Source organism: Chiroxiphia lanceolata, chromosome 15 (assembly GCF_009829145.1).
Source record: "Chiroxiphia lanceolata isolate bChiLan1 chromosome 15, bChiLan1.pri, whole genome shotgun sequence".
Taxonomy (NCBI): Eukaryota; Metazoa; Chordata; class Aves; order Passeriformes; family Pipridae; genus Chiroxiphia; species Chiroxiphia lanceolata.
In genome coordinates, this window is record NC_045651.1 from 13,813,361 (window position 1) to 13,830,897 (window position 17,537).

The 17,537-nt window shown below is 58.3% G+C and overlaps 2 protein-coding genes across 3 annotated transcripts; one reads left to right on the top strand and one right to left on the bottom strand.

Moving 5' to 3' along the window:
• The first annotated feature begins 554 nt into the window (after positions 1–554).
• On the top strand, positions 555–9,248 carry CCDC69 (coiled-coil domain containing 69). Of its 2 annotated transcripts, none has more exons than XM_032702594.1 (9): positions 555–635; positions 5,560–5,629; positions 6,046–6,206; positions 6,422–6,497; positions 6,687–6,760; positions 6,995–7,096; positions 7,290–7,409; positions 7,637–7,734; positions 7,924–9,248. In XM_032702594.1, the coding sequence occupies exons 1-9, from the start codon at positions 588–590 to the stop codon at positions 8,237–8,239; spliced, it is 1,065 nt and encodes a 354-aa protein (XP_032558485.1). In that variant the 5' UTR covers positions 555–587; the 3' UTR covers positions 8,240–9,248. The 2 variants fall into 2 exon arrangements, with proteins under 2 accessions (XP_032558485.1, XP_032558487.1); XM_032702596.1 differs by having other exon boundaries at positions 7,920–8,170.
• Positions 9,249–10,329: 1,081 nt separating this feature from the next.
• Positions 10,330–15,116, bottom strand: LOC116794165 (cationic amino acid transporter 2-like). Its single transcript, XM_032702590.1, has 11 exons — positions 14,744–15,116; positions 14,478–14,633; positions 14,053–14,221; positions 13,649–13,785; positions 13,070–13,292; positions 12,481–12,617; positions 12,254–12,356; positions 11,981–12,123; positions 11,381–11,625; positions 10,748–10,856; positions 10,330–10,484 (listed from the first exon to the last, which is right to left on the bottom strand). The coding sequence occupies exons 1-11, from the start codon at positions 15,114–15,116 to the stop codon at positions 10,330–10,332; spliced, it is 1,950 nt and encodes a 649-aa protein (XP_032558481.1).
• Positions 15,117–17,537: the final 2,421 nt, after the last annotated feature.

A 17,537-nucleotide genomic window follows, 5' to 3' on the forward strand; every position in this document is an offset into this window, starting at 1 on the left:
CCCAAGCTGTAATTTCATGGAGTGATGGCAAAAGACAGGATGGATCCTGCCTTCACCCTCACATCCCTCCTCCTAGGGGGCTGGGGTGGGTTCAGCAGTGGGAGGCCCCTGAGGCAGCCCTGCTCCAGCTGCACTCCAGCCCTGGTGCAGGGGTCCTGCTCCCCTTTCTCCTCGGCCAGGAGACGACCCCCCCCGTGCAGGGGTCCTGCTTCCATTATTCCACCCCCAGGATGGAGATCCTCAGTGCAGGGGACCCCAGGGCCAGAGCACTCCCGAAGTACCCCGGCCCAGGGCGGGGACACCCCGGGGTGGAGGGGGCCGAGGGCCAGCCCCGGGGGCGGGCGGGCTGCGGCCGGGGGCCCTGCCCGCGGCTCGGGGGTGCAGAGCACCCTCTCCCGGCGCTGCCTGTCAGCAGCTGCTGGACTTTTTTTTTTATTATTTATTATTTTTTTTAATTATTTTTTTCTGCCTGCCAGCTGGGGCGGCTCGTCCCGTCCCATTCCGTCCCGTCCCGTCCCGCCCGGTGCCGCTCGCCGGGGGATGCCGCGCCCCGCGCCCCGCGGCTGAGCGGGTCCCGCCGGGGCTCCATGGGCTGCACCGGCAGCGCCCTGCGCTGCTGCCCCGTCGGTGCCGAGGTAGCGGCTGCGGGGGCTTTTTGGGCTGGGCTGGGGTGGGCTTGGGCCGGGCTTCGCGAGGGGTGGGGGTTCGCGTGGGGTCGGGGTCCGTGGGGTCGGGGTGTCGTGGGACCCAGCGTACGTGTTGCCAGGGTTTGATGGAGCTGGGATTCGCGTGGGGCTGGTGTTTGTATGGAGCGCTGTTTGCATTGCTGGGAACGTGGTCCCCCTTGCCCTGGGGAGCGGCGGGGCCGGGCAGTGCGGCTGTCCCCGGCTGCTTGGGACCCCTCCGGCACTGTGGTGGGGGAGCTGGCAGAGGGAACAGCGGGAGCTGGCAGCGACCTGCCCTGCTGCTGCACCCTCCTGCACCCCTCTGGGCTCACCCCCACATCACGGGGAAGTTCATACTTCAGAGGGTGCAGCATCTGGGATGAGAATGCCTGTTGGAAATGCTTGTCCCGTAGAGGAAAGGGATGGGTTCCCCCCGCTAGGCTTCTGCCAACCTCCTGCAGCATCCTCCCTTGTCCCAAAAGTTGTGTCCCTTTGTGCTGAAGGAATCACTTCTGTAGGGGAACACTCTGAGTGCTCTGCAGATCTCAGTGTGTTGGGTCTTTTGCGAGCTCAGATCTAGAAATTATCTGCTGATTATTATTATCAACATTTTTATTATTATGTTATTGTTATTTGACGTGCTCATGCTGCCGTAGTGCCCCACCATCAGCCTTGGGAGTTGTTTATGCAGTCGGATGTGCTGTACTGGTGTCGGGGGTTTGTGATCACTGGAGGGTGGCAGGGGCTGGAGGGAAGGCAGAAAGTCCCTGTGGTGCTGCTGTGCCCCCTGGCCCCTTGCAGAGGTGGCTGTGAGAGCCCGGCCACCCGGGTCCACACGGCTGGAGCAGAACCCACTGCTGAGGTGTGCAGGGGGAGCAGGCAGAGAGCTCACACAGCCCCACAGCCAGAGAGTGCCTTTATTTACAGCACTTGAAGGCTTGGCCGCTTCTCCACATCATGGAAAAAAAATCCCACTCCTTGCTATGTCATAAGATCAGACACTTCTGGGCTGGTTTGTGACACTGAGAACTCACAGGAACGGGCATGGGACAGGGAGAAACAGCAGCCCTGAGGCCCCAGGTATCGAAAGGCACACATTTACCGAAATGCGGAAATTTGTCATTTGCCTGCAGACGCCTCCCTTCCTGCACTTGCCTGCTCTCCAGCCCTTCTGCTCAGCCCTGTGGCCTGCTCACCGAGATTCATGCACCATAAAACAGCCCTGCCACTGTGACTAAGTTGCAGGTTAATTCCGAAAGTAGCACCTAAAATCCCCGTTATGGCTAAAAGGGGTAAGGGAGGCCATGGGGCTGCTCCTGCCCATGTTCTTGTCTCTAAGGTACCAAAAGGCGGGGTGGGAGACCTTCACCTCCCACTGCTGATAGGTGGACTCTCAGAGCTGGTCCCCTGGAGTTGCTTGGGTTTTGTGGGAGACCTCAAACCCCAGGGGTGAGCCCGGCCAGAAGCCAGGTGCAGGTCATGGGGCTGGGGACTGTAATGAGGTTGTGGGCTGTGGAGGCTTTTGGGGCCAGTCCCAGGTTGTAGGTGACCTTGGGGAGCTGGTGCTGGGCTGGATCCGATGGGCGGATGGCATTCCAGGAGCCACTGTGTGCCCTGGGGGAGTCGCCTTGGCAGCCTCATCCTTCTCCAGCACCAGTCTGTGGGCAGTGGGGAGATAAGGAGGTACAGACAGAACCCAGCCCTGAGCTGTGGACACTGTCCCTGGAGTTCCCTTCCTCTCCAGCTCCATCCACCCGTGCTTGGCCACTCCTGGTCCCCGCTTGCCCTTTGGTCATGCTCCTGGCGTGAGAGAGACCAAGTCGCCTTCACAAAAGATCAGGGCTGAGGTTTGGCCACCTTCCAGGGCTGGGGTGAATTTATTTTGAAGATATAGGAACTACACACAGCAGGAGGAGCCAGGGAGGGGTCAGGATGCAAAACTCAGGGCTGGCAACAGCGTGAAGGGTTTGCGTATGGTCTGCGGTACAGATCTGACTGCAGGAGAGGTGATAGTCATCTTGTAACACAGCCGTTGCCGGAGGAAAAACAGTAGCAGAGTCGAAGACAGGTCTCACGAACCTGTGCCAGCATTGCTCTGGCAGCACTGAGCATCTGCTGCAGGTCCTGGGGAGGTTTTAGGGTCATGGGCCAAATCCTGGCCCCCTTCTCCACAGCCACAAAGCAAAGCCTCCTCCCCGGGAGCAGAGTCGGGATTTAAATACTCGTTTCCTGCCTCTTGGTGATTTCCTTTGCTAGGTTGTATGGTTGAGTTGCTTAATGTACTTGTAAAACAGGAAAAGAGGAAGAAAAATACAGTCCCCTCACGCTAAGCTGAAGCAGAGGTTGCAGCTGTGCCTCTGCACCGGTGCTCCACACCACTGGCATCCTTGGAGATGTCTCAGGTCCTGCTGGAAATCCCGATTAATCCATCCATAAACAGTTCCACTCCAGACTATTAAAAATATTTAGTTCTGGGAACGTAGATACTTTTGGGTTTTTCATAGCTGGAAAGTATTTTTTGGCAGAGGTTTCCATGCCGAGACCTTACAGGATAAGCTGTGCTGCGGATGGTCCCCACCTGCAGGATGTTTCAGGCTGCTTCTTCCCCTGGCCAAAGTTGTTCCAGCTGGAGCAACTCCCAACCCTCTCCTTTCACACACAGTGGATACCAGGATTCTTTTCCAGCTCTCCAAAATACGCCTGATACCAGAGGCCCGGGTGCCACATGCTGCTCTGGAAGAGACAGCAGAAGGTGCCTCTATATTTCAATGCTTTCAGCCACATTTTGCTTTTCACCCCGGCTTTGGCAGTGGAGCTTTTATTCCAAAGGACAATAGAGTGGTTAGGAGTAAAATTAGCTCTAGATACTGTTTTAATTGCTCCTAGAGGTAGGAAGGTGCCTCACTAGTAGCCTCAGGGCAAGTATTTAGATTTGTCTGCTGATGCTGGTGAACCTCTTGCTCGCTTCAGCTGTTTCTGAGCTCAGTGCAGTGTCTCAAATCATCTTCCTTGAGAGGCCAAGGGGCTCTAAAGCCCTATCCCACTGGGCTTGGGGTGTGGGAGAGAGGTGAAGGTTCCCTGGATCTGTGCTGGGGACATTGCCCATGCTGTGGAGGTGACCAGCCCTGGGCTCTCTGTCCTTTGCCAGCGAGCAGGACACATGCAACAGAGGTGGTTTGGTTTGAGGGGTTGGGGGTCCCTTCTGTAGGTGGTAGCAGCATCCTGCTTGCAGAAGGGCTAAGATCATCCAAACTGGGGTCTGTGTGACCCCCCTGTGTCAGGATGGTTCCCACACACAGCCTTTGCTGTGTGGGATTCCTGTGGTGCCCTCAGGCCTGCAGAGCCCTAACTGCTCATCCACCACCCTCTCTCCCCCCACTCCCCCACTCCAAAACCCATCACAGGACATGGGTACATTAAATAGCAGGAAGATGCACATCGGCATGAGGTGTGTGCAGGGGACAGGTTGGGGTCCCTTTGCAGGCAGGGCTGTCGGGGCTCAGCGGCACCCCAGGGCACTCCACATTTTCAGGGTGAGCTGTGTGCAGAAGGAGAACAAGCCCTGTGAACCCCGACTGCCGGGTGCCTCCTCGCCACGTTTCCTGGGCCACGTTCAACGCCACGGCCGCTCGCGCCATAGAAGGGAAGATAAAGCCGTGGCTTCCCAGCAGCTCAGAGTTCTCCTGCTCTCTGGAACTGCGCCTCCCTCCAGCTTCAGAAGGGGGGCTGCAGGGGAGGCAGAGGCAGGGACGCCTGTTTGCTTTCCCTTGCTTTTTTTCCCAAGCCAGGATCCCTAATCTGGCTGTATTTGGCCACGCCGCTGTGACAGTGGGGGAGCAGCTGGCACAGGGGGGTCTCTGGCTCCCCACAGGCAGCAAGCAGGGCTGGGTTTGGTAGGGACTAGTATTTTTGGGGCAGCTTTGCCAGGGGCTGGAGAGCAGCAACGTGTCTGCAGGTGGATTTTCTCACCCATGGCGCATCTGTGCCTCTGCCCAGAAGCACGACCCGGTGATGGGCATCAGGGGCCAGACTCGCCCTGCACCGGTGAAGCTGAGCTGTGAGAGCGGGCGAGCTTTGCTTCTATCTTTCAGCAACTGATAAAAATATATCCACTTCTTTTTTTTTTTCTCTCCTCCCCTCCAAGTGACTAAATTAAACCCATGCAGGGCTGGAAGGCATCCCACGGAGCTGTGTTGCTGGAGGCAGCTCCCGGCTCTGGGTTATCTCAGCCCCGTGGCAGCAGTGGGAGTGTGCGGGAGCGCGGGGCTGAGCGGCACATTCCTGCGCTCCTGAGGTCATTGCTTGGCCACCGCCAGCCCTCGCCGGCTGCCAGCCCTGCACAGGGTCTGCATCGCCTCTGATTTATGGCTACATTTCATTTCTCACTCCTGCTCCAGCACAGGATGTGTCAAAGCCCAGCTGTGTGATGCACTGGCAAAGGGGTGTGTTTGGGGGACTGCAGGGTGCCAGAGACCCTGAGCATCCCAGGACAGGAGGAGGGTGGCAAGGCAGTGCCACAGCCGATGCCCTGCCAAGTGCTGCCTGCTCTCCCCACCCAATGTTTTGGTGCTGGAGTCTATTTTGCACCAGCATCATGGGGGGGGGGGGAGGGAGAGGGAAGAGTTGTGAGCATCCCCTAGGTTTTCCAGCTGAATGCTACATGGTGAAGTGTCTGGGATGCAGGGAAGTGGTGTGAGCTTGAGGCTGACTGATGGGCAGCACATGCACTCCCATGGATGATCAGGGCTGGGAGAGGGCAGGGGGCTGGGGAGGGACCACTGCTGCTTGAGCACCTGTGTTTTAGCAGGACTGAAAAGTGCTCAGTGCAGGGTGTCCTCTGCCTGCAGACGCCCCCTTTGTCCTCCCCTGCTCCAGCCCCTTCTCTTTCTGCCAGAGACAGCTAAAAGCCCAGCAGCAAAGGGGATCGGCTTCCCAGGAGCTCACAGTCTTGAAGACAGAGAATGGTGAGGAAAAAAAGTGTTTTACTCCTGCTGTGCTTTCTCAGTGTGATATTAAGCAGCCTGCACAGGGCTGGGGAGGATGGGGATGATGGCTGCAGGTGGTACAGGAGGGCAGACAGGGCATCCCAGAGAGAATGGCATCCCAGAGGGAATGGCATCCTAGAGCCAATGGCATCCCATCCTCTCAGTCAGACAGATCACCCCCAAGACAGGACACCTAACAAGCTCTGTGTCCTCTCTGAGCCTGCCAGCACTACCCCAATTAGTGCTATTTGGACCAGTGAGAGGGAGGGAGGTATTTGTCCAGTGGGAGGAGCACAGGGCTGGCCACTGTGCTGGCAGGTCAGCTGCCCAGGATGTCCAAGCAGCCTGGGTAGCAGAATGTGGCCAGTGCTGTTTCAGCCGTGTTTGTCTTGCAGCCAATGCCTCCCTGCTTTCTGAGGACGGGAAAAAGAAGGCAGTGCTGCCAGAGGAGTGGACAGAAAGTGCAAGATTCCTCCAAGGCCAGGAGGAGGAGGAGCAGCTGCAAGATGCTGGCCAGGCAGGCACCACAAGCATCATCCAGGACATTCACATCCAGGTTGGTCAGAAAGGCACATGCTGCTGGGGGCAGCGGCTGGGCATGGAGCCTGTGGCCAGCCAGGACTTCCTAGGCCATGATCACAGACCTGGCACATGCTGGGCTGGGCTCTCCCATTTTTGGGAGAAGGAAGGGGTTAGGAGAATGTCAGGAAGCCCGGAGTGGTGTGGCTCTGCATCCCTTAAGCTGGTGTTTGTCATCTCCCCGCTTCCCAGGTGGAAAAGGCAAAAGAGCTGGAGCTGAAGGAGCAGTTTGATGCCCTGAAAAGAGAGCACATGGAGACCCTGCAAGGTGCATGTCAGGGCAGCAGGCTCTTTGCAGCCCTCCTGTCCTCTCCTCCCATGCTGCCAGTGCCCCTCTGGCTGCCTGCAGGGTTGCAGGAGTGCTGCTCCCCTGCTCCCCAGAATTGTGGGGCTCAGGTGGAGCTTGCTGCCCCAATGTCCCCAAACCAGTGACATTCAGCTCGTGTCCCCCTTGCAGAGCTCCAGAGAGCACACGAGAAGGAGAAGCTGCTGCTGGCAGAGTCCCACCACAGGTCCCAGGTGGCCTTACAGGTACCTGCAGAGAAATCCCTGGGGAAGGGGTGCTTGTGGAGGGCTTGAGGACCAGCTGCTGGTTCTGCCATGGTGCCCCATGCTCCTTGGTGGCCATCTCGGTCCCTGGTGTGTCCAGAGTCCACGCCAGCTCCTCCAGCCCTGGAGTTATTTGGGTACCATAGCACAGCAGTGCTCTGGCTCGGGAAGAAATCCCAGATACCTCTCATCCTGTTTTTTCCCTGGCTGCCCTAGGAGACAATTCAAGCACTGAATTCCCAGCTGAAATCCTTCCAGGAGAAGATGAAGCGGGTGGAAGAGTCACTCCTGAGCACAGACTACAAGAAGCACATCCAGGTGTGGGGAGGGGTGTCAGGGAGGGGGCCTGCTCTGAGGTGCTGACTCAAAGCCAGAGGAATTCTCTGATGGACCCTGGTAGGGGGGCTGGAACCAGGTGGGAGCACAGGACAGTTGAAGGGGGGAGCAAAGCCTGTCCTGGGGAGGTGCACATGCTGTTGAGGTCCCTTGAACACAAGTGATGGCCCTGCAGGAGTATGGGAGCCCCAGCCCCTTCTGGGAGCAGGAGCTGGAGAGCCTGCACTTCGTCATTGAGATGAAGAATGAGCACATCCATGGCCTGGATAAGAAGCTGCTGCACCTGGAGAACGTGGTGGGTTGAAAGTGGGGGTTGCAGGTGGGCTTTCCTCTTTTCAACTCTTCTCCCCACCTAAATTCTGCCCAGAAATTGCAGCTGGAGTGAAGGTGGATGGAGCCTGGTTCCTGTCTTGTAGTGGGGAGGGCATGTGGGTGCAATGCCACCAAGCCAATGCTCCCCACAAGAGGAGGGGAGGGACTGTTCAGAGGTGCTCCCTCCTCACCCTCATGCCCCTCTTCCAGGAGGAGAAGAACCTTCTGCTGGAGGAGAAGGTGAAAACTCTCCAGCAGGAGAACGAGGACCTGCAAGTTCGCACCCAGAACCACTTGGTCATGGCAAGGTAAGTGCTGGTCCCACGCGCCCAGCGGGCTCCCCACTGCACAGGTGGCACCTCCAATGGGGGTACAGGTGGCAGTGGGGGGAACACCTCGCAGCCTGTGGTGGCACCGGGTGCTTTGCGGGGAGCAGAGGGGCTGGCGGGCGCTTTTCCCAGTGGCTCCGGCAGCATGTGCCATCTGCCCACAGGCAGCTGTCGGAGGAGCTGCAGGCCGCCCGTGGGGCGCTGGAGAAGGAGGCACAGCTGCGGGATCAAGCTCACCGTGAGAAGGAGGAGCTGCTGTACCGTGTGCTCAACGGGGGGGACGGCACCCCCTTCCCCCTGGCTGCCGGCGAGGTGCCCCTCATCGCCACGTAGCACAGCGCCCACGGCACCGCGTGCTGCCGGGGGGGCTGCCGGGGCTTTCCCCGGCTGTGTGAGCCCAGGGCTGCTCTCACAAGTGCCCCCCCAGCCGGGGCAAGGCTCCAGGCTGGCCGAGCCCTCGGGGCGCCCCGTCGGACCGGAGTAATGGAGCATTTCACAGGACACTTGCGCCTGCCTTTCCCCAACCCGTGCGGGGCTGCAGAGGGACCCTGGCCACCCACCTGTGCCATCCCTGCACCCCTTCCTCTGGCAGCAGTCTGTGGGGTGCTGTCTGGGGGTGAAAGGGGTCAGCCAGGACACATAGGCTTGCATTGGGCTGATCTGACCCAGCACTTGGCTCTGAGCATAACCAGCACCAGTGCTGCCCAAGGCGTGAGGTGAGGATGATGAGGTGGTCACTAGGATGGGGATGAGCACTTGGAGGATGAGGAGGGCACTGGGAACATGGCATTAAGGTACTTCCATAGGCAGGGCTCCCATCCCTGCCCTCCTCCTCCCATCACCTCCATCACCTTCAGCAAATGTCTCCCAGGGGTTGCTCCTATAGCCCGGGTGTGTCCCTGCTCACTGCCACAAAGACCCCAAGCCCTCCTTGTCCCCGCTGCCCATCAGCAGCACCACCAACCCCATCTCCTGCCCCAAAGCTGGGCAGAGGCTGCATGCCAGAGCTGCACATTCGGGGAGCAGAGCATCCTCCCAAGGGACAGCAGGCTTCAGCAGGTCAGATCCTGCTCCGAGCCCGTGCATCCCCATCAGGGAAGATGCTGCCAGCATGGCTGTGGGTCAGGGCTGGATGCACACAAGCACTTTCCACTGGGTGCATGAGTGTGGTGGGACAGTCACTGCTCTGGGGCTGTCACTGGCCCGTCCTCTCCCCAGGGCTGTTTAGCCAGGGGTGTGCATGTGTGTGTGTGTGTGTATGTGCACCAGGCCAACGTGCTACTGGCTGTAACAGTTACAAGTTTGTAAGAAGCAGCAGCCTCAAGAATTCCATGTCGGTGGTTTTGGTAACTGGTGCAGGAACATCCCAGAGTGGGGCTGTGTGCTCTGAATCCCGTGTGGTGGGAAAATGGGGAGGGTGGGAGCAGGCCCCACAAAGACACAACAAGGGAGCCCCAGAGGAGGCCCCTACAGCTGATCCCTCTTTTCCTTCTCCTTCCCTCTTTTCATTCATTTCAATGGGCTCCCCAGCACAGGGCAGACCCCGAACCTCCCAGCCCTGCCAAGGCAGCAGGGCCCCTGCAACAGCCGCTTCCGTCCTTTGTGCTGACCCTTATCAGGAAAAGAGCAGCTGAACGAGGCAGCCAGGAAGGCAACATGGATGTGGGGTCCAGCTCTTACCCACACACCTCCATGAGGTGCCCAGAGGGGGAATAGGGGTGCCTGTTTTGTCAGAAACATGTCCCCCCAGGGCACCTACTGCTCCATGCATCATCCAAGCATCTTCTTGGCTCTGGGGATGGGTGGTGGGGCACCTTCCAGCTTTGCCCAGCAAGCTCAGGGATGTGGGGGGACATGCCAGGTGCTGTAGCACCAAAGCAGAAGATGCCACAGGAAATCCTGCCTATCTGTATCTGAAGGGGGCAGGATCTCTGGGAAAAGGAGATGAGGTTGGTGGGGTCTGGATCCTGCTCTGGACACCTGGTACCATGTCCCACCACCCCAAAGGCAGATCCTGTGTGTGACCTGGAGAAATGTGCCTGGTTCTGGGAAAGGGGAGCACTGGGAAATGAGGAGGAATAAATGCGTGCAGAGAAGGACTTGGTCACGGTAAGGAGGAAAAAGCCTGGACCAGGAACTACCTTGGTGATCAAGGGGGGACAGGCAGGTCAGCCCTGCCTGACTCAGGGTGCCCAGGCAACATGAAGGGTCAGGGCACCACGAGAAGCCTTTGGTCCACTGTGAGCAGCTGAGGGACCAGGGTGGGCAAGGGGCCAGAGGGACAGTGGAGCCCTGCACAGAGAGATTTCAAAGGTAAAAAAAAAAATGCACAACCCAATAACAGCAGCAAAAACACTTGTTTGCTTTATCCTCTCCAAACAGAACTCCTTCTGCAGAGGCTCGCTATAAGGATTTGGGTTGCTCAGGGTGGTTCACCAGACCAAGGGAAAGCAGCTCTTGCAGCTGTGGCAGGACTGTCCCCCTCTGCAGGACAGGACCCTCAGCCCCAGGGGCCTCCTTGCCCCTGGACACAGGATGGAGGGAGCCAGACACTCAGGGATGAGCCATCTCCTTTTATTGCCCCGGAGTAGATGGGCACGGGGCAGTCCCACGGGGCTCCAGGGCCACTTCCCTGGCTGTGCTTCCCGGTGGCTCCCAGGGAGCTGCCCCTTCAGGCCAATGGCCCTCAGTGCTGTGCCAGATCCCATAGCCAAAGTAAATAAGGAAACCTGGGAACAGACAGAATAATGTGTGCATGGAGTGTTTCTCTTCCATCCGCTCTCAACCACAATGTGCTCACCCCTTCCCGTTCCTTTGGGCCGCGTACCAGAGGACATGATGCTCCCACCACCCCTGGACATTGAAGTCCAGCATGTCCTCCCTCACCCACCACTGCTCTGAGCAGCATCAGTGCCACAGGCTCTCAGACCACCAGAGCTTCACCCAGAGAGGTTGCTGCCAGCTCCAGGAGCTCAGGGGTGGCCGTGCTTACCGACGGCCATCCAGAGCAGGTACCGCAGCCAGGCGGCCGCGCTGAGCCGGGCCATCAGGATGCTGTTGATGGAGATGCTGAGGATCGGCAGGAAGGGCAGGCAGGGAACCTGCAGGGACAAAACACAGGGGAGCGGGATCTTCCCTTCTCCCAGAGGCACGAGCTGGCCTGCAGGCAGGGGCTTCACAGCTAAATTCAGCTCTTTGCTGCTTTGGCTAGTTGCTGACAGGTGAGGGGAAGCCCAGCCTGGCTGTGAGGCTCAGAGACCCAAGCTGGGACTGCAGCCTGTGGAGGGTGGTTTGGTTTACGTGTCCTGCACTGGGGCAGGAGCTACTGCAGGATTTGAGGGGGGAGGCAGAAAACCAGTAGCAACACCAATTCAGAGTGTCAAGGCCAAGTATCTTTTTACTGAAGAACATCTCTGATTCCTGCAGCAGGCACTGGACTCATTAGGGACTGCAGGAGGTGCCCCTTCAGCCTGCAGGATATGAGGGGAAGAACCAGGCAACCTTCATGGTCTCTATGGAAAACCCTATGAGTTGCATGCTGCCTCCAGCAGTGCTTTATTAAGGTGGATGTGGCAAAGATCTGCCTGACCTAAAGCAGAGGGAACACCCCTCAGTGCTACATCACTCTTTCTCCATGGCATCCCTCTCTGTGCCCCAGGTCCTTCTCCCTGGGGATGTCCCTAGGGCTGGGCTGAGTGCTCACCATGAAGGATGCTCTGTCCTGGCTCTGAGGCTGCCTCCAGATGAGCAGAGCTGTTGCCAGGATTCCCAAGAGAGGCAGAGCCAGAGCTGCAATGCACCAGGCACCCCCAGCCCACAGGCAGGGCAGCCCAGCAGTGCTCACCCAGCTCAGGGCACAGATCAGGGCAGCTGTGGAGGGACCATGACAGTGTGTCAGGGCAGCACTTCCCTGGGCAGGGCCCATCCCTCTCCTGGGATGCAGCACCCAGGCTGCCATGGTGGGACAAAGGACAACTGGGAGACAGAGCTGGGTGGCTTGTCATGATGGGTTTAACTTTTCTCTCCAGTCTGGGAAGCAGAAGAAGCTTGAGGTTTCCCAAGGTCCCATTGGGGCAGCCAGGTGTGTGGCAATGGGGAGAGGGCAGGAAGGAGCCAAGCAGATCCTGCATCCTGCTGGGTGGCTTTCACTGAGCAGGAACCTGGCAGAGCCGTGGTCCCCCCACGCTGGCTCCCTGTAAAGCCCATCCATCACTCCCGGGCGCACCTACGGCTGTCAGAGCCCAGGCCACTGCAGAGGAGGAACGTGGGGTGGGATGCAGGGGTGGCTGGACAAGGTGGTCCCACCAGAGCTGCACAGCTGGGACCTTCCTCACAGGATTGTCCCAAGTGCTGGGTCCAGGCCGATATCTGAGGGGCAGATGTTAGATGTCAAGGCACATGAGTTTGCACCTGCAACGCACCCAGGCCAGAGCCTTGTCCCAGGCATGGCCATATCAGAAACTGGGTGAGCCCTGTCGCCTGTCCCCAGCAGTCTCACCTGAGCAGCAGCACACAGCCAGCCACCACGGAGTAGGCCAGCAGTGTGCCTATGGACATCGTGTCCACCAGGGCTTTCAGGTCAAAGAGAAGGGCCAGGAGAGCTGCGGGGACAAGAAGCCCTTTCAGCCTCCCAGCAGAGCTCAAACAGCTACTGGTAAGCTAGAGGGAGAGAGGACACCCACCAAGCCCTGCTCAAGGTTAAGAGTAACCCAACCACTCACCCACCTGCCAGTCCTCCAGACACCAGCGTTGCCACCACCGGGCACTGACGGCGACTAACTTTGGCCAGGGGTTTGAAGAGGAGCCCGTCTCGAGCCATTGCATACAGGATCCGTGGCATGGGGAACATGGAGCCCAGGAGGCTGCAGGAAGGGGAGGAGATGGGGGAAAAGACAGCAGGAATCCAGGAGGTGCCATCCTGCCTTTTGCTCCTCCATGGGAGCTCCCATTACTCTGTATAGTCTATGACCTTCTCAAGACCACTCTGACAAGACCATCACCTTCCTCACCACCAGATGATGGGCAGTATTTGGGGAAGAGATATCCACAGTCTCGAGGAGCCCTGTGCATGCTCACTCCTGTGGTCACAGTGCCATCTGACCACTTCCTCCAGCTTTGGGCTCAAAGCAGAATGCCAGCGGGTTTGGCTGCTCTCCTTGATCAAGAGGGTCCAGGGTTTGTGGGGAAGGGCTCAGGGATTTTGGCCAAGCAGGGCAGTCAGAAGGAAGGGGCTGGGAATAGCTCCTAGATGTGTTAAAACTCCAGTGCAATCTTGCTCTTAACCACAGAACTGCCATCAGAGGACACCCCTCACCTGGTTGTCAGGGCACACAGTGACCCTGCAGCCACGGTGTACTTTGCACTGCTCCAGCCAATGTACTCAAAAGCCACTGGGAGTGGGCTCATGGTGTCCAGGAGGTAGTAGGGCATCATCAGGGTGAGGGCAGCAGACACCCCGAAGTATGCCAGGAAGCAGATGAGGAGGGAGAGGATGATGCCCATGGGGATGGATCTCTGAGGGTTCCTCACTTCTTCCCCTGGGAAAGACAAGCTCAACTGTAGGAGCAGATGCTCATTTGACGTGCACAGCATATCCTGTATCCCTCCATGAGAGGGGACACAGAGACCTTCTAGTGAGGACCACTAGACCTCCCGGCCTCCAGGGATATAGGGATGGGGAATGTCTCTGCTTCAGTATTAGCCCAGATATGCCACGTGGACTCTTGTAGTTCCTCCTCTGAGCACAGAGGGCAGGAGAGGGCGTCTGCAGCACAGAGCTGGGAATGTGCCTGTTCCCAGCTCTATACCAGCTCCCGGGGCTGTGGGGAGAGTCACTGCTTTGGCCCCCAGTCTTCAGGGGAGGGTCCCACCGGCATCACCCCACCTCACTTACCCGTGGTAGCAATGCAGTCAAATCCAACAAAGGCATAGAAACAGGTAGAGGCTCCAGCCAAGGTCCCAGTGAAACCATAGGGCATGAAGCCTCCCACCCCAAAGGCACTGGTCATGTTGTTGGCCATGGACTGGTTCCTGGGAGGAGGAGGAAGAGTCAGGCAGTGCAGGGGTGTCAGTGCAATGCAGTCCCAGGAGGGGGTCAGGTTGAACAGTCCATCCAACCTGCTCAGCCCTCAGCACCAACACAGCAGGGCTCAGGACTTTGGCTCTTTGACACATTGCCACCAGGGCAGGGAGAAATGGGAGAAAGCACGATTTCCTGGGATAAAGCATTAGGGGGGTGACCCAGCCACACCCATCCCCACCCTGAAGTCAGCACAGGGAGAGCAGAGCCCCTCATACCCATCCTCATGGGAAGCTGCTCGTGGCAGTTCGTCCTCCCCGAGCTTCCAGTTGCTCAGGTCACCTTTGATGAAGCCACTCACTGTGATGAAGAGGAGGATGAGTATGTTGAGAGCTGTGAAGGCTTTGTTGACCATGGTGGACTCCTTCACTCCAAAGGAAAGAAGCCCTGGAGAAGAAAAAACTAAAACTGGCCGAGCCCCTGGATTACACCAGGGTAGACATCATTGGGGAGGGCAGAAAAGGGGGGACAGTGGTAAAGTCAGGAGGACCTGCAGATTTCCCCAGATTCCCCTTCTGTTCCCCATTCTTTGCTCAGGGAACCAGCAAAGCGTCAGAGGGGTCAGCACAATCCTGAAGAGACCACACTGGGGTGAGGAGCTTATCCTACCTAATGGAGGGTGGCACAGAGGGAGGCATCCTACCTGCCAGCAGGACCACCAGGCCAGCAGCAAAGGCATCTGGGTGCTCTGCCAGCCCCACAGAGCTCATGGCTGCATGAGCACCCAAAAACCTCCCCATCTTCTTGCCGAGGAGCTGGTCAAAGGTAGCGCTCCAGGCCCGGGCAACACTGGCAGTACCTGGGGAGAGGTGACATCTGGGGCAGTGATGGTGGTCCTGGGAGGTCTCAAATGACACCCAGCAAAGCCACCAACACAGCAAAGGTGGAGGGATCAGAAGGGCCTTGTACCGATGACGTAGGACAGCAGCAGATTCCACCCAGCGACGAAGGCCCACAGCTCGCCCACGGTCACGTAGCTGTAGAGATAGGCAGACCCAGCCAGGGGCACCCGGGCCCCAAATTCAGCGTAGCACAGCCCTGCCAGGGCGGACACCACAGCTGCAATCAGGAAGGAAAGGACGATGCTTGGGCCAGAGCTGGTCTTAGCCACTTCCCCTGCCAGGACATAGACCCCAGCCCCCAGGGTGCTGCCCACTCCCAGGGCAATGAGGTCCACGGTGGAGAGGCAGCGGTGGAGGCTGGAGCCCTCTGAGCTGCCTGGCACTTGTTTTCTGCGGGAAAGCATCTTTGGAACAGAGCGTAGGCAGCCCCAGCATAGCATCTGTGGGAGATGAAAGCAGCAGGCAGTGAGGATACTGCTGTCCCTGGGGTGTGACCCAAACCCAGTCTTTTTCTTGCAGCTCCCACCATGAACACAGTGCTTTCTGGACTCCCTGGGTGCTGCCTGTTCTCTGCCAGAAAAACAGTCCTTTCCCTGGAGTTTCCAGGACTGGAGAACAGGGGATGCATGGCTCCATATCCCATGGTGCTGCCAGGCCCTCCAGGTTACCTCAGAGCAAAGCAAAGCCTGTGCCACACACTCAGAATTCCATAACCTGCTACTTACTGGCTGTACGTGGCACATCCCTGCGGCACAGGGGACACAGGGCCATGCAATCCCTGCTGTGGTGTGGAGCCAGAGGGGACAGGGACCACCCCGGGGTAGTGCCCCACACACAGGATGGGGTGCTGTAAATCCTGTGGCATAGGGAGCCCCAGGTTCCAGGACAAATCTTGTATCTCCTAGAGGTGAGGGGCTGCTGCCTTCCCACCCCCCCAGCAGCACCCACCCACTGCACAACACCCATCCCGCCCTGGGCATCTCACCCTGAGGATTTTCCCTTCTCCTGCAAACAAACTACTTACTCCAGCCATCCTTGGGGCAAACTGCTCCAGTGGCAAGCTGGTGAGGAGGACAAGCACCAGGCAGCCCCCTTACACTCTCCCCTTAAATCCCTTTTGGGAGTGCCCCGGCCCTCCCCCCGCTGACCACCGCTCCGGGCTGCACAATGGGAAATCTATGCAGAAATATTTTTCCCACAACGCCTTCCAAATCATACACACAGCCTGCAATGCTAATAGGCTCAGGGGCATTATTGAGGGAGTTTAGTTCACTTTTCCAAGCTGCCTGGGCAGGTGGAAGGGGGAACCCCTTCCCTCTATCCCCAGTCCCTCGCACCAGGACCCACATCTCCGTCTGTGGAGATGGTTTTGGAAAAAAATCCAGGCAGAAAGGAACAGAAACGTGGCCAGGTTTGGGTGCAGGGGTGCATGTACCTACAGCTGTGACTGTACCCAGGCTGAGATGTCCCTGGGGAACACAGAGGAAGGTGAGCAGGTCCCAGAACTGGCCGCAGCAGTGAGGCAGAGGAGTGCAAACCCAGCTCCACGGGACGTTTGCAGCAGCATGTGCAGCTGTAGCTCCAAACCAAAGTCCTGAAGCTGCCTGAACTTCCTCAATATTTGGACACTGCCAGGGTGCATCCCACAGGGGCTGAGTAGCAGAGTGTGAGCGGGAGCTGGGATAAATCAAGGGCTGGGCTTAAATGAAGGCACAGGGCTGTGTGGATGGGGGTCCCAGGTGAGGCTGCTTGGGGTCAGTAAGTCACATGATTGTCCTTGGGCACCAGCAAGGCTGTTCTGCAGGGCTGCTCCCGGCAGGGAGAGGCCATGAGGGAAGTAACAATGTGGCCTGGCTGGTTATCAGCTTCTTGGGAGAAGAGGACCAACTCTGGGCTCTGAGAGGCTGGGAGATGGTGTTTGGGGTGAAGAGCTAACTTTGATTTTATTGTAGATAGCGCTCAGGCTGAGTCTTCTTACACTATTTGGAGACAAAACCCTCTCAGGCTGTGGTTCAGCACATCCTCTAGCTTTCAGCTTCCAAGGAGCAGAGGAAGGGAGCATCAGCCATGCAGGAGCAAAGCAAGGAAGGATCCAGAGCATTTAAAGCATAGGTGTACACTCTAGCCACAGGGCTGCCTTGTCCTGGCTGCATGGGGCAGCCCCATGTCCCCAGAGCACCCTGTGAGCTGCTGGGCTAACACCTCGGGGGCAGGGGGGCTCGGCACACCATGGCACAGCCAGGGGCACAGGGAGGAGAGCAGGGCTGTTATCCCACACTACAGTGCAGGGTGAACAAAGCCGTGCTTGTCACCCACGCTGTCTCACATGAGCGAGGTCTCCAGACATCAATGCCAGCCCAAGGGAACATTGCCCTGAGAGAAAAACAGGGCACCAAGGAGCAGCCAGTGCTAGCTGGCCATGAAGGTCTCCCCCTCCCAGGCTGCCTCCAGGGGAGCACAGCCCTGTGGCTGCAGGGCAGCCACCAGGTATGTCACAGCCAGCCTGGGGTCCCTGCTGCCCAGGACAGGCAGGGCTGAGCAGCTCAGATGCCATACAGCTCCAGAGAGCTGCTCAAGCCAGTGGGTACCACCAGGGCTTGGATGCCTGAGAAGTTACACACCAGCAACCTTCAGCATCTCCAGGGGTCCCTTGGTTTTATCTGGTGTCAGCCAGAGCACAGACACCACTGCCCGTGGCTCCTGGGGAGGCCCAACAGCTCCTCCAGCCCTGCTACAGCTTCTGTGCTGGCTGGGGCAAAGGGTGGTGGCAAAGGAGGTGGGTGAGGCAGGGAAAGAAACGACCTCAGGGCACTGCAGGCAGCGGTACAGCCTGACAGGAGCATCCCGGAGAGGCTCAGCAT